General features: G+C 40.4%; 1 protein-coding gene across 3 annotated transcripts in view; it reads right to left on the bottom strand.

Moving 5' to 3' along the window:
* Positions 1-6,175: 6,175 nt before the first annotated feature.
* The window catches only part of LOC124865740 (transmembrane protein 65-like), a 38,750-nt gene continuing 30,066 nt past the window's right edge, over positions 6,176-14,859 (bottom strand). For all 3 annotated transcript variants that reach the window (XM_047361107.1, XM_047361105.1, XM_047361104.1), the window contains exons 7-8: positions 10,018-10,123; positions 6,176-7,954 (exon numbers count right to left, since the gene is read on the bottom strand). In XM_047361107.1, coding sequence (XP_047217063.1) covers positions 7,811-7,954; positions 10,018-10,123 — 250 coding nt within the window. In that variant the 3' untranslated portion in view covers positions 6,176-7,810. The remainder of the gene's footprint in view (positions 7,955-10,017; positions 10,124-14,859) is intronic.

Genomic DNA, 14,859 nt, shown 5'->3' with positions numbered 1-14,859 from the left:
TGTAAACAAGCATCTTTTTGTGTCAGACTCGAGGAGTTGAACCCTCTCCATGCTGTAACCTCCCTGGTACCCACAGAAGAGTGGCTCCGTCTGTATGTATGTGTGTGTGTGTGTGTGTGTGTGTGTGCGCGCGCTGCCCCCCCCCCCCCCCCCGAGTTTATGGTTATCTCAAAATGACTAGAAAGAAACAGAAGTTGAGTAATCTTAACAACAAACATCACAATTACATCCAAAAATTGGTATGACTATATTACAAAAATGTGGTACAATAAAACCTGCACAAACAAGATTTTATAGATAAAACATTCTCAGCATGAGAAAACCAGTCGGATGTTAAAAAACAAATCTGGCTAAATTAATTTTAAATTAGCATCAAGGTGGATAACTGACCTCTCTGCAGAGGGTGTCTGTATCCATTTCTGAGTAAGAAAAGGTTTTACAAACTAAATCCATATTGTTTGGGGAAGCTGCATGACATAAACTGTTAACCAGGTGCAATTAGATTTTCCCTGGAGGATCATTTAAACCAGGTTTATGTTTTTTTTTTTTTTTTAACATACAATACAAATAATTGTTTTAGCTGAATTGGATACAGCATTAACTAAACACTATCATACAGCACTTACCAGCATTATAGGGGCACTCAGGCAAGATATTTACCACACTTTTGAAAAATGTTTCAGTAAAGTACCAAACATCTGGGCCAAAATAACTGCTTCTATCAGGACATCTAGCTTGGTGACTTTGTGAAATAAATAAAAAAGCAATTTGTGGAGCTGTGGAAAAGGGCTCTTTTGTGATTCTGCTGTATGCAGTTTGTGAACATCTGATAAAAGGTACAGAGCAAGAATCTGTGGGATAAAGTCGTTTTCTATCTCTCTCTCCCTCTGCTTATCCCTAGCAGGCACACCCAGGAAGGCTCCCCACTTCATCACAGCTGCTTTGCACCTGCTCCTTAGATTACACATGTACATTGTGGCACAGTCAAGCAGATTGGATGGTACCCAATCAAACTGACCAATGAGAAGAGAGATTGATTGTGTTTACAGTTACCAGGAAACAAAGAGGTGTACCTCCTGTGTAATTAACATTCGCGGCCTTATTGTCCTTTTCACATTTATCTGAAAAATAAATATAGGGTAGTCCAGCTGGAAATATTCTATAAAATTAGGATGTTTTACCGCAGCTAGCTGTCTGTAGCCAATATGCTTCTAAAACCAAATAACTCATTTTAGGATTCTTAATTACAACTTAAATAGTACTTTCTAAAACAGCAAGATAATGTGCAGCTATCGCTGACTATATTCGATCAGACTTTTGTATCCAGTAAAATATGGGAGGAAATCTGTAAATCAGAACTGACAATTTTTAGTGCAGTTAGATAACCTGTGATGTTCTGAATTATGGTAAAGAATGACAGGTCTAAGGATGTAAATTAAGCCTAATGTTCCTGGATTTTATCGCATGATGTAGTGTTAGCATGTGTTTGGTTAGGTGCGTGTAACATCTGTCTTTAGACAACTACCTGCTAAGAAACATTTATGCCAATGTCCACAAAATGCAGTTAAAAGCCTTCAGCTGATTCAAAATGCTGCAGCAAGAGTTCTGATGAAAATGAAAAAGATAGATCATATTTCTCCTATTTTAGCTTCCCTTCATTGGCTCCCTGTTAAATCCAGAAGAGAATTTAAAATTCTCCTCACATATAAAGTCCTTAATGATCTAGCTCCATCATACATCAGAGATCTGATTGTTCCATATGTTCCTAACAGAGCACTTCGTTCTCAGACTGCAGGTTTACTGGTGGTTCCTAGAGTCTCTAGAAGTAGAATGGGAGGCAGATCCTTTAGTTATCAGACTCCTCTTCTGTAGAACCAGCTCCCAGTTTTAGTCCGTGAGGCAGACACCCTGTCTACTTTTAAGGCTAGGCTTAAAACTTTCCTTTTTGATAAAGCTCATAGTTAGAGTGGCTTAGGTTATCCTGAGCTATCTCTGTAGTTATGCTGCTATAGGCTCAGGCTGCTGGAGGACATAATGACCACTTTCACTCTCTCTGCTACATTCTCATACTACTCTCCAATTTTGCATTATTTGCTGTTATTTCAGCTTTTAACTTTATGTTCTCTCTCTTTTGTCTTCCTCTTCTAGAAGCTACTCCTGGCCTGACTCTGTGCCTAGTTGTGACACCTTCCTGGAGGGGGGCATCGTCCAAGCTTCTGCTGGCAACAACTTAATGCTCACCTTCTACCGATGATCCACATAGCCCTGTCTTTCAGTGTTTAACCCTTTCTCTCTCCTAGACATGGGAATTGACTGAGCTTTACTGTGACTAACTCTATGTGCTCTCTTTCAGACTCTAACCTTGAAAACTGGCTCAGAGTTGATCTGTTCTTTCTTTCTAGGTGAAACAACTAAAGCAGCTACATCCATTAACATTTACTTTTCCTTCCCATAGAAAGTACTCCTGGATCAGTGCTTCTTTGTTCTCTTTGTGTCTCTGCTCTGTTCTCTCAAACCCCCAGTCGGTTGTGGCAGATGGCCGCTCACACTGAGCCTGGTTCTGCTGGAGGTTTCTTCCTGTTAAAAGGGAGTTTTTCCTCTCCACTGTCGCTACATGCATGCTCAGTATGAGGGATTGCTGCAAAGTCAAAGCCAGTCACTGTCCACTGTCTCTACATGCTCATCCAGGAGGAGTGAATGCTACAAGTCATTGACTGGACGCAATCTGCTGGGTTTCCTTAGATAGAAAAACCTTTTATCCAATTTGAATAAATAACTGAATCTGACTGCACTGTTCAATGGTTAGGATTAATTGGAATGTACAGGTCCTTCTCAAAATATTAGCATATTGTGTTAAAGTTCATTATTTTCCATAATGTCATGATGAAAATTTAACATTGATATATTTTAGATTCATTGCACACTAACTGAAATATTTCAGGTCTTTTATTGTCTTAATACGGATGATTTTGGCATACAGCTCATGAAAACCCAAAATTCCTATCTCACAAAATTAGCATATCATTAAAAGGGTCTCTAAACGAGCTATGAACCTAATCATCTGAATCAACGAGTTAACTCTAAACACCTGCAAAAGATTCCTGAGGCCTTTAAATCTCCCAGCCTGGTTCATCACTCAAAACCCCAATCATGGGTAAGACTGCCGACCTGACTGCTGTCCAGAAGGCCACTATTGACACCCTCAAGCAAGAAGGTAAGAGACAGAAATAACGAATAGGCTGTTCCCAGAGTGCTGTATCAAGGCACCTCAGTGGGAAGTCTGTGGCAAGGAAAAAGTGTGGCAGAAAACGCTGCACAACGAGAAGAGGTGACCGGACCCTGAGGAAGATTGTGGAGAAGGGCCGATTCCAGACCTTGGGGGACCTGCGGAAGCAGTGGACTGAGTCTGGAGTAGAAACATCCAGAGCCACCGTGCACAGGCGTGTGCAGGAAATGGGCTACAGGTGCCGCATTCCCCTGACCTGGGCTACAGAGAAGCAGCACTGGACTGTTGCTCAGTGGTCCAAAGTACTTTTTTCAGATGAAAGCAAATTCTGCATGTCATTCGGAAATCAAGGTGCCAGAGTCTGGAGGAAGACTGGGGAGAAGGAAATGCCAAAATGCCAGAAGTCCAGTGTCAAGTACCCACAGTCAGTGATGGTCTGGGGTGCCGTGTCAGCTGCTGGTGTTGGTCCACTGTGTTTTATCAAGGGTAGGGTCAATGCAGCTAGCTATCAGGAGATTTTGGAGCACTTCATGCTTCCATCTGCTGAAAAGCTTTATGGAGATGAAGATTTAGTTTTTCAGCACGACCTGGCACCTGCTCACAGTGCCAAAACCACTGGTAAATGGTTTACTGACCATGGTATCACTGTGCTCAATTGGCCTGCCAACTCTCCTGACCTGAACCCCATAGAGAATCTGTGGGATATTGTGAAGAGAACGTTGAGAGACTCAAGACCCAACACTCTGGATGAGCTAAAGGCCGCTATCGAAGCATCCTGGGCCTCCATAAGACCTCAGCAGTGCCACAGGCTGATTGCCTCCATGCCACGCCGCATTGAAGCAGTCATTTCTGCAAAAGGATTCCCGACCAAGTATTGAGTGCATAACTGTACATGATTATTTGAAGGTTGACGTTTTTTGTATTAAAAACACTTTTCTTTTATTGGTCGGATGAAATATGCTAATTTTGTGAGATAGGAATTTTGGGTTTTCATGAGCTGTATGCCAAAATCATCCGTATTAAGACAATAAAAGACTTGAAATATTTCAGTTAGTGTGCAATGAATCTAAAATATATGAATGTAAAATTTCCATCATGACATTATGGAAAATAATGAACTTTATCACAATATGCTAATATTTTGAGAAGGACCTGTATGTAGCTGACTGTTGTGAAGTGCCTTGAGACGACATGTGTTGTGAATTGGCTCATAGGCTACAAATGTTGCAATCCTTGTGTTGAGCCACTCCTGCACCAAAGTTAGAAGTGTCTTACCTGGGCTTTTAGATTAAAGTAAATTCTGCATTTCATTAGGAAAACAAGATCCCAGAGTCTGGAGGAAGAGTAGAGAGGCACAGAATCCATGTTACTTGAAGTCCAGTGAGAAGTTTCCTGTCAATGATGGCCTGGGGTGTCATGACATCTGCTGGTGTTGGTCCACTGTGTTTTCTGAAGTCTCAGTCAATGCAGCCATCTACTAGGAAATTCTAGAGCACTTCATGCTTCCCTCTCCTGATAAGCTGTATGGAGATGCGGACTTTATTTTCCAGCAGGACTTGGCACTTAAGGTACCCAAAAGCTGGTTCGATGACCATGGTGTTCCTGTTCTTGATTGGCCAGAAAACTACCCTGACCTGAACCCCATAGAAAATCTATGGGCTCTTGTCAAGAGGAAGATGAGAGACACCAGACCCAACAAGGCAGATGACCTGAAGGCAGCTATCAAAGCATGTGGGCTTCCATTACACCTATGCAGAACCACAAGCTGATCACCTCTATGCCACGGCGCATTGATGCAGTAATTCATGCAAGATGAGACCCAACCAGGTATTGAGTCCATAGAAATGGGTTTTCCAGAAGCCTGACATTAGTGCTTGAAACGTTCTTTTTTGATTAGTCTGATATGATATTGTAATTTTCTGAGTCAATGAATTTTGGGTTTTCTTTCCCTGTAAACCATAATCATCAAAATTACTTAGAATAAAAGCTTGAAATATTTTACTCTATGTATAATGAATCTCTATAAAATAACCGTTTCAATTTCTGAAATGCCAGGCAAAAAATATTGCACTTTTACACAATATTCTATTATTTTTTTTAAATGTACCTGTATATGACTGGATAGGTTTAGAAACTAATTTAATTCATCTGAATTAAACTTGGATCTGCATACCTGGATATTACTTGGGTCTGTTTGACCTATAAAGTGCTACGAGATTTCATTTGAAGTTGTTTGGCTCTTCATAAACAAAAGATAAAACTGAATTAAATACAGTCACCTGAGCTGGGCAGTTAAACCCATATTAACACCTGCATTTCCTGGGTACTCGACATGCAACAAAATAATCTCTTTTGATTCGCTGGTTTATTTGGTCACTGTCCAATCAGTTTTAATTGTGAAAATTGTCACAATTTGCACTTCTTACTCAAATGCTAGAGTACAGCCGAGTTTAACTTGCAGATTTCTGATTTTATCTTCAGATGGCCACAATCTGTATCCATAAATCGTCTAAAACAACATATACTCATATTTCCATTATTTATTTCTTTTCTTATCTCTCTTAATAGCATTGTGATTTACATGAGACCAAACAGGAAAGCCCATAGTTTGAATTTAAAACCGAAGTTTGCACCAGAAAAATGGAAGCGGTTATTAACCTTTTCAGTGCAAACAAGACCACTTACACACAGTCAGCTTAAACATCAAACAAAGGTATCCTTTTTTAGCATGCATCATTAGTGCAGCCATAAACCGCTGGGCTGTCTTTTTTTCTGATTGATGCAACTTTTGGCTAATTTTAAAACGAAACGCATCATATTTCAGAATGATCAGCGTGATCAGGGTAACAAAAAGTGTGGCACAAAAACACCATCCTTTGCATGTTAGGCTTCTACCGGATTAATCTCCACCTGTATTTACCTCCCATCTTTCATGTTGTGCTGCAAACCTTAGAGAGATAAACACTTTTATTTATTACCATTGAATTTATTATAACGCATGCAAGATGAAAATGAAGAAACTACATAGACATGTAAATTTCTCTGTACATTTTGTTCATTCTTATGAGTTGTTAGGAACTGTATTATCCACACAGTACAAAACTGAAACAGCCTTAGACACTGAGTCCCTATTTGAAGTGTTTTTAGACAGCATTCACTCATTTTAATCATGAGCTGCAACACATAGCAGTCAGCTGAAAGGTCTTTCTGCTTAGAAGAAAAATGTATTTTTTGTGATGAATACTCCGGAGTCTCGATGTATTATTTTCAGTGGTATCATAAACAATATAAATATTACAACACAAATAAATAAAGTTCTTAGCAGAAATACTGTGCTGTATGAAAGTTTTTGCCCCCTCACAGGTCGCTTCAGATTTCTTCTCAAGTAGAATTTATATCCAGTCACATTTTAGGGGTTTTTAAGCATCAGAGGCCTGTTTGAGGTCTCTGATTTAAATTGAGACTTTGGCTAGGCCATTTTATAACATATTTTTTGGCAAGAGGCCAGGTTGGTTTAGACATGTCTGAAAAAGTTTGTTGGACTTTACTCAGGTTATATATGACAAAAAGATAAAGCTGATGAACTCTTTAAGAGGACAAAAACTGATTTACAGCACTGTATTTGGTTGCTTTCTTTCATTTTAACTTCCAGACAGCAAGAAATTCATAAAAACCTTTCTTGATTAGATAAACGTCACATGCAAAAAATAAACAAACAAAAATGTTGATTCACTAGGTGGTAAGGGGAACAATACTTGACATCAGGTCCATTGCGTAGGTGAAAACCCTTCAGCAGCACTGGTGAAGAAGCTCTACAAAAACTAAAAGAAAACATGAGCTGTAGCTGACCAGCAGAGGGCAGCAGAGCAGACATTATAACTGAGGTACAGTTAGTGCTGTTGCTCTCCAGGCAGCTCCTGCTCAGCTGAGGGAGATAAATGAAAGAGTTTTGAAGTTATGCAAGTTAGACATGCATACACCTCAGGTAACTCACCTCTGCACTTCAACACACTGTTTGTTCGGTCTTATAAAGGATTTTATATTAGTAACAGTGCAGTTAGGTTACCGCTTATCAACTAATGTATGTGAACATTTAATGCATAGTCGAAATAAATAAATAATTGAAAGTACATCAGGTGATTAACTGCTATTTACTATAAGGTAACAGAAAGCTTACATCTAAATATGTTCTAGTATTGTTTGGTGTCTCTGAACTGGCAGCAAACTCTGCTACAACATTGTAAACAGTGATTCAACTGTCAGTCAGCCAACTTGACCTTCCGATGATGTAAAGTCAGTGCTTGATAATTAAATGATTTAAAGCGGAGGTGTGAGTCTGTATCAGATTGGGAGGGGTTATAATGGTGTGTGATTTAGCAGCATTCCAGTCTGGACTCCACCAACACATGACAAGTCTCCTGTGCTTTAGTCAAATATATTACGTAGAATCCTCCTCAGAATACCCTGATAGTTTGGTTCTTGGGAAGTATCCGTTCTCATACACTCCAGACGGTGAGGACAGACCAGTCAGTTTCATAAACAGTCAGGTTGTCTAGAGGACTACAAGTCTGTCCTGAGTAAGTTTCAGTTTTTGTTGCTTGTTGTTGGAGCAGGTGCGGTTTCATCTTTCATCTCCGTCTGTCCTTCCTTCTTCTCATTATCATCAGAAAAGAAAAGAAGAGGAAACATACCGAGTATGCAGCCGATACCCACGCCAATGGCTTTACCCTGCAGGTAAGAAGAAATGTCCAACAAAGTGTCAAAGCACTGTTCTCAAACGCACATTTTAACTTTACAACTCAATCGTTTCTATTTACATTCTATCATAAAGTTAAATATGACTTAGGCAATTATACTATGAGGTTAATAAACTGTGAATGAACAGGATTTCTAGGCGCAGCCAAGAGCCGGCGGGGGTCTGGTTTGAGGACCAGAGGATTTCATCTCTTCTTTTTGCAGCATGACCTACAGCATGTAGGTCTTGGCTGGGTTGGTTTGCAGCCGAGTGTGAAGCGGTTGGGATGAGGATCAGCTCCTCCAAGTCCGAGGCCATGGTTCTCGCCTGGAAAAGGGTGGCTTGTCCTCTTCAGGTTGGAGGGGAGTTCCTGCCTCAAGTGGAGGAGTTTAAGTATCTCTGGGTCTTGTTCACGAGTGAGGGAAGAATGGAGCGTGAGATCGACAGATGGATCGGTGCGGCTGCCACAGTAATGGGGGCGCTGTGCCGGTCCGTTGTGGTGAAGAGAGAGCTGAGCCGAAAAGCGAAGCTCTTGATTTACCGGTCGGTCTACGTTCCTATCCTCACCTATGGCCATGAACTTTGGGTCATGACCGAAAGAACGAGATCCCGGATACAAGCGGCTGAAATGAGCTTCCTCCGTAGGGTGGCCAGGCACTCCCTTAGAGATAGGGTGAGGAGCTCGGAGAAGAGCCGCTGCTCCTTCACATCGAGAGGAGCCAGTTGAAGTGGCTCGGGCATCTATACCGGATGCCTCCTGGACGCCTTCCTCGGGAGGTGTTCCAGGCACGTCCCACCGGGAGGAGACCCAGGACACGCTGGAGGGACTATGTCTCTCGGCTGGCCTGGGAACGCCTTGGGCTCCCCCCGGAGGAGCTGAAGGAGGTCTCTGGGGAGAGGGATGTCTGAGCGTCTCTGCTGAGTCTGCTGCCCCCGCGACCTGGTCCCGGATAAGCAGAAGACGACGAGTACGAATCCCTAAAATTGAGATGTATAACCACTGTTTCTAAGAACTGCTTTGAATCTGTGCTGCATGCCGTTGACCAACTTCTGGATCCAGTGAGCAGGTATTCCAGCCCTGGACCATTGGACTACATTCCACAGTTCCTCCAGAAACAACATGTTTGATGTTACCCTACATGTTGCCTATTGAGTTACGATCAGAAGAATTTGGCTGGCCATCCAAACATTTCATCTTGTTGGTCTGGCAGTAAACAGGCCTGAAACCTTGGTATAAGGGGCATCCCCATACCATGATGCCTGAGCCACCATGCTTCAAAGTATACTGTGGCTAGTGTTCAGTGATTGGGGAACGTCTGACAACCTGTTTGCAGCTTTTTGACTCCAGAAGCAAAATCTTGCTTCCATCAGTCCACATAAAGTTGCCACATTTCTCTTTAGGCCAGTCGATGCACTCTTCAAAAACCTCTGCAGGCCATGCAGTTTTGTAACAATGGGACTTCTTGCGTGACGGGCGTCTTACCGACAGTTTAGCTGCACACAGGTGTCTACTATACCTATCCTATCAGATCACCCTGAAGCTGATGATTGGCTGTCACTCCCATTGGGCTATTATTTAATCCATTTACATGGTCAGCCCATCATTTTTCTGCATTTCTTTCTATGTCCCCCCTCCCCTCCCAATCAACTCTTTTCTTCTAAACAATCTCTATAACTTCCCATTTTACCTGTCATTTAATGACTCAGTTACACAGAATAAGCCGCATGCAGGTCATGACTGTTGAGTCTGTTGGTTTTCTATTACTCTACTACACCTACATCCAAATTATTTGCCATGCAGAACTGTAATTCCTTTTGAAAACAGCGACTGATGTATTTAGTGATGTTGGACTGCTATTATTTTGAACAGAGCTGTAAATCCCAAACAACCATATATTCAGCTGTAATCATAAACATTGATTGTTTTTTCAGTGCTTTCAGTTTTCATAAAACCAGACATGATACAGCAACTAAAAACTCCATAGAAATGCTTCCAGAAACTGGTTGCAGATGGATTATTTGATGCTACAGAGACTCTGGGCTTTGTGATACAAACCGTGTGACAGCTGACTCTGGTCTGCCACATATCCGCCTGCTTCGGGCTCAGTTCGGGAATCTGCATGCCAAGTCGAAACGCCAAGGCCTCCACGTAACCCGCCAGCCTGAACATAAGAAGAAAACTTCAAGTAATTGGGGCAAGGAACAGAACAATTAATTTTTATTTTGTCATTGTATGATGCAAATGATATGTAAAAAAGCATGATTAAAAAAAAGATAAAACAGTAGGACGGAGAAGAGTAAAATAACACTGTAAAGGCATTAAAACATCAAGTGAGAGTTTTTATATTCATTCATTTAAACACATTAAAAGTAAATCATCTTGTCTGACCAAATTATTTATATTTTATTAGATAATCAGAAAACATTTTAAACGCTTCAGGCTGATTCTGTAACATTTGTATGCTTTCTAGATATTCAGATGGTTCCCTGTTCAGTTTCATATTGGTCTGAGCAGCATGTTATAATTCACAAAACTGTCCCCAGAAGAACACTTTACTGTGGGGAAAAGGAAGTGATAATAATCATAAACCGTAACTTTCCTAGCAACCACCATCTGTCAGGAACGCAGCAGGATGTTCTCAAACATGAGGGAGAAATCAGAGAGGAAGTCTGGAGGGTATAAATAAATTCATTGTGGTGTTTTAAATTGCTTTCCAAAGACAGCGGAGGAAATACTCATAAATACGCATAAATCAATCAATCACCTACAACATTGTTATTTTAGTTCTATCTGATGGGAAACACCAAATCATTTGGTGCTGAAACATTTCAGTTTTTACAAATAATTCAGGTCTGGAAAGAAACAAACAAAATCCAAGACCTAAATCTCTTTTATTCTGAGGTCAGGAGTCTCTTTATTTGCTTTAATTACTATTCAGATGTTTTCAGAACAATCATTGAGGCACACAGCAAATAAAGGTACATGTTTGTGTTAATGAGGGCAAAAGTCAGAGCACAACTAAAGTCTAAAATCAAAGAGAGCTTTGCAGTAAAAATGGTGACAAGTCATAAACTGGGAGAATTTCCTGAATCCCAGATAAAATAATAGTAGGAATCTTTAGTGAGGGCCATTTCTGGCAGCTATGTAGAGAACTGAGAAGGAAGTTCAATCAATACCTTTTAGTTGTAAGAGAATTTCTGAAGTTCTCTGCGTAGGACAGTTGAAGGATTGAAGAAACTCAGAAACAGCTCTGAGAAGAGCTTCTGACTGTTTAGTTCACACAACACAAAAAGGAGCCAAACTAAATAAAAAAAACAACAAACATATGACCAAATTCATGTGTGATGTAATGTGCCAGTCTGATGCTCCCAAAGCAAGGAATGTGGGAATGTGCCTGAGAAGAAGATTCGGTGGGTTTGGATTAGTGTCTGGAACTAATGGATTCTCGGTTCACTGCTCACAGAAATAAGCTGCAGCTGGAGATGTCGAGTTGGAGGACGGATAGCAGCCCTGAGTGTATCCGAGAAGATGATGGCGAAGCCTCTCTGTGGGCGTTGGTGCTGAGACAAGAGCAAGGGGGGCCACTGAGTTTCTTCAAATTTGCAGAAATATTTGAGAAAGAAATCTTTTAGGAACCATTCTGAAAGCTTGGCCGACTTTACAACAAACCCAATATTTTCCTTTAGCGGTGTTGGAGACGGGGATGTGGGAACTGCACCTGCAGAGGTCCAAACATGGTTTCCAGCTTGATCATGGCGGTTCGGAGGTATTACTTAGAGTTCATTCCTCCTTTGACTTTTCCCTTAGGTTAAACTCATGTAAAAGAACTCAAATTTATGAACAAAACATTCATATCTAAATTTTACAGAACTAAATTATAGACAATTTGGCAGATATACCTAAAATCAGCTAAAAAACTGATGATTGAAAGTTCCCTTTATGATTTCTGGTTTTATTTATTTCCTAACTTAAACAATAATTAAAACAGACAAGTGAGATTACTAATTCATAAAATCATACCACTTCATTTCCAGTAACATATCTCTCCATTAAAGAAAATCAATGCAGATAGATTTTTGATAGCTTTGGTACTCAAAAGATAAATACTACTGTTTTTATCACTGGACATATAAAGTTTAATACATAAATAGAACATGACAAAGCCTGTATCAACTGCTACACAGAAATAAAATATTAGAAATGGAAATCTCTGTTGTGTATTTATGCCATGACACCTATTTTCTAACTCAGGATGATAATAAAACATTTTCAGCATCAAAACAGTGAGTTGGTGGACTATGAAATAAAACAGAAAAGTAATGCGTCTCAGTCAAGAAATAAGCCCATGGTCCCCACTTCTTCCCCAGAGCTGACTAATGGGAGGCCTGAGTTTTCATCCTATTTTGTCAACCTTGGCTAAGTGCTATAATGCTTTTCTGTCTGGACTGTCTGCCCCAGAAAGCCCCTGATGCATTGCGAACATGAGATGCAAACAGCAGCCAGGAGTTGCCAGGAGGCAGCATCAGTACCAACGAGCCTGAAAGGTGGGAGGGACTCATGAGCGAAATTACTGAGTATCAACGGAGTAATTTCCTACATCGGTCAATGGAAACATGCACCAAGGAGAAGAACACAGGGAAACACGAGGTCTATATGCACAGAGCGGATTATATGTAGGTGAAGGTAGCACAGATTGTTCACCACAGGTCCCAACACAGACTATAACGTATGGAGACAGACGAGAGGCGATGAAGGATTTACAGTCATCACTAATTACTGACATTCTGTGCTTGTTTCTGTTCCTACCACTGTGGTCTAAATCTTGTCCATCAAAGCTCTGTAAGAAACCTGACATGAAACATCCGACCTTAAACATCATCATATTCCACAGATTGTCCCCTTATTTACCAACATAAACATGATAGAACAGTGACAGTGTTTAACCTCAGAGTAACCCTCCTGGCAATTACAAAACCAAGCCAAACCAGAACCTTTTGAGCCATTACAGCACAAACTGAAACCCTGCAGCTTCATCTAAATATGCAGCATTTTATCCCATCTGTTGATTACTTCATTTGGGATAATTACACATCACAAGCATGCTGACAGAAAAAGTGTTTTTTATGCTCCGTTTTCCATCACACACCTTATATTATGAGAGACGAACTCAAACCAAGACAAGCAAAGGCTAGAAAACGTACAAATATTATGCAGTTCAGTAGATATTCGCCCAGAATTCAGCTGGGGAGTAATACTGAATTAATCCACTTTGGACTGGCCAGATCAGCTGACACACCGTATAATAAGGCAAGTGGGTCGTGCTGACGACAACACTTCGGTGTGGAGATGGTTACTGATGAAAGAAATCCCATCGTTAGCCATTATTAGTCTGAAGGAAGTCAGATGAAGCACTGATGTAAAAAGCTTCAAGAAAACCATTTTCTATGGAGGTATGTTGGATGTTCCTTCCTGCTGCTATCGTTAAAAGTATTACAACTAACTAATAACTAACTATTTAACCTTCTAAGCTTTCAGTCACTGGTGTCATGGAACATGTTGGATTTGGAAATAATCGCAGTCTTTGGAAATCTCACAGTTAGGCAATGAGTCTCATATCTCCACAGGAGACTTTAACAGTGACTGAGTTTTACAGTTGATAAATCTAACTGTGCTATCCCATAACATAAGATGCTGAAGAAAGTTTAAAAAGCCGACCCTGCGATCATTTTATTTCTTTTAAAATTGTACGGGACTACTGTCTAACTGCAGAGCTGTGTAGTACTGACTGCTCTCTTTCACTCTTACACACAGTGTGACGTCACCTCCGGTTCTAATATAAATAAATGATCATAACCCACAACATAAAAAAAAGTAGTTTCTTGCACGTCTATATTTTAGGATGTATAAAACAACAAATGCAGAGCTATAATCTGTCTTGTGCAGGAGTAAATGAGACATGCTGTAATACTTTTTGGGTTCTTTTGTGACATTACCTGTAGGATTTTACAATGATTCATTTGCAGTTATTGAGAGAGGGACAGCTATGCAACTTTGGCCTTTTATTAAGAAATTCTTTGTTTTACAGACAAATGCATTTTCCGTTTGTGCAGAAAGAAGAAAAACGTTTTTAGTAGTAATTGAAAAATCTGATAAACCCAGTACTAGCAGGTCAGAGCTTTAAAATACCAATGACTGGAAATTGGCAATAATATCTCTGGTTGATGTAGCTCTACAATTCGGTGTTTGTCTATACTGTTAGCTTACAGCTTACACATGTTTTTAAAACATAGATGTTTTAGACAAGTCAAATAAAATGGGAAATTAGACTTAGTATGTGGTATTCCTTGACGTCTTCTTGGTTTAGTAACTCAAACCAATAAACTATGTGCAAGAATTTTATCTGAGATCTATTCATCTGTTCACTTTAGAATCAAAGCTAACCAGAACTCAACTGAGCCTCCTCCTGAGCCACCATTATAGGACCAGATCCTACAGAAACCCACACTTAAAACCTACTGTAACTGAAACAAAAGCAGTCTGTGATGCACATGGATTTTAGTGCCTGAAGGAGCTCCACCCAGAAACAGATAAGTCTTCACGCACACTGACACGAATCCATCAAAACTGTACAAAACAATTAACTCAGACAGGTCCCATCAAGTCTCACCTTGAAAAACTGACCAACAGGACTCTGTCTGTCATGATTGAATGGCAGCAAAGCAGAGCGTGCCCACTGAGTCTCAGACCAATTTGATTAATATATCAAACTGACAAGATCAAAATGTAAAAGCATGGCCCACATCCCCCCGCCGCCTTCAATCACTGTACATTCTAATAAGAACAAATAGAAATCTGTTAAACGTTAGAGAGCGGACTGTTGATATGGTCACCATAATG

The sequence above is a fragment of the Girardinichthys multiradiatus genome, chromosome 3 (assembly GCF_021462225.1).
Source record: "Girardinichthys multiradiatus isolate DD_20200921_A chromosome 3, DD_fGirMul_XY1, whole genome shotgun sequence".
NCBI lineage: Eukaryota > Metazoa > Chordata > Actinopteri > Cyprinodontiformes > Goodeidae > Girardinichthys > Girardinichthys multiradiatus.
This window is presented reverse-complemented; position numbering and strand designations above follow the sequence as displayed.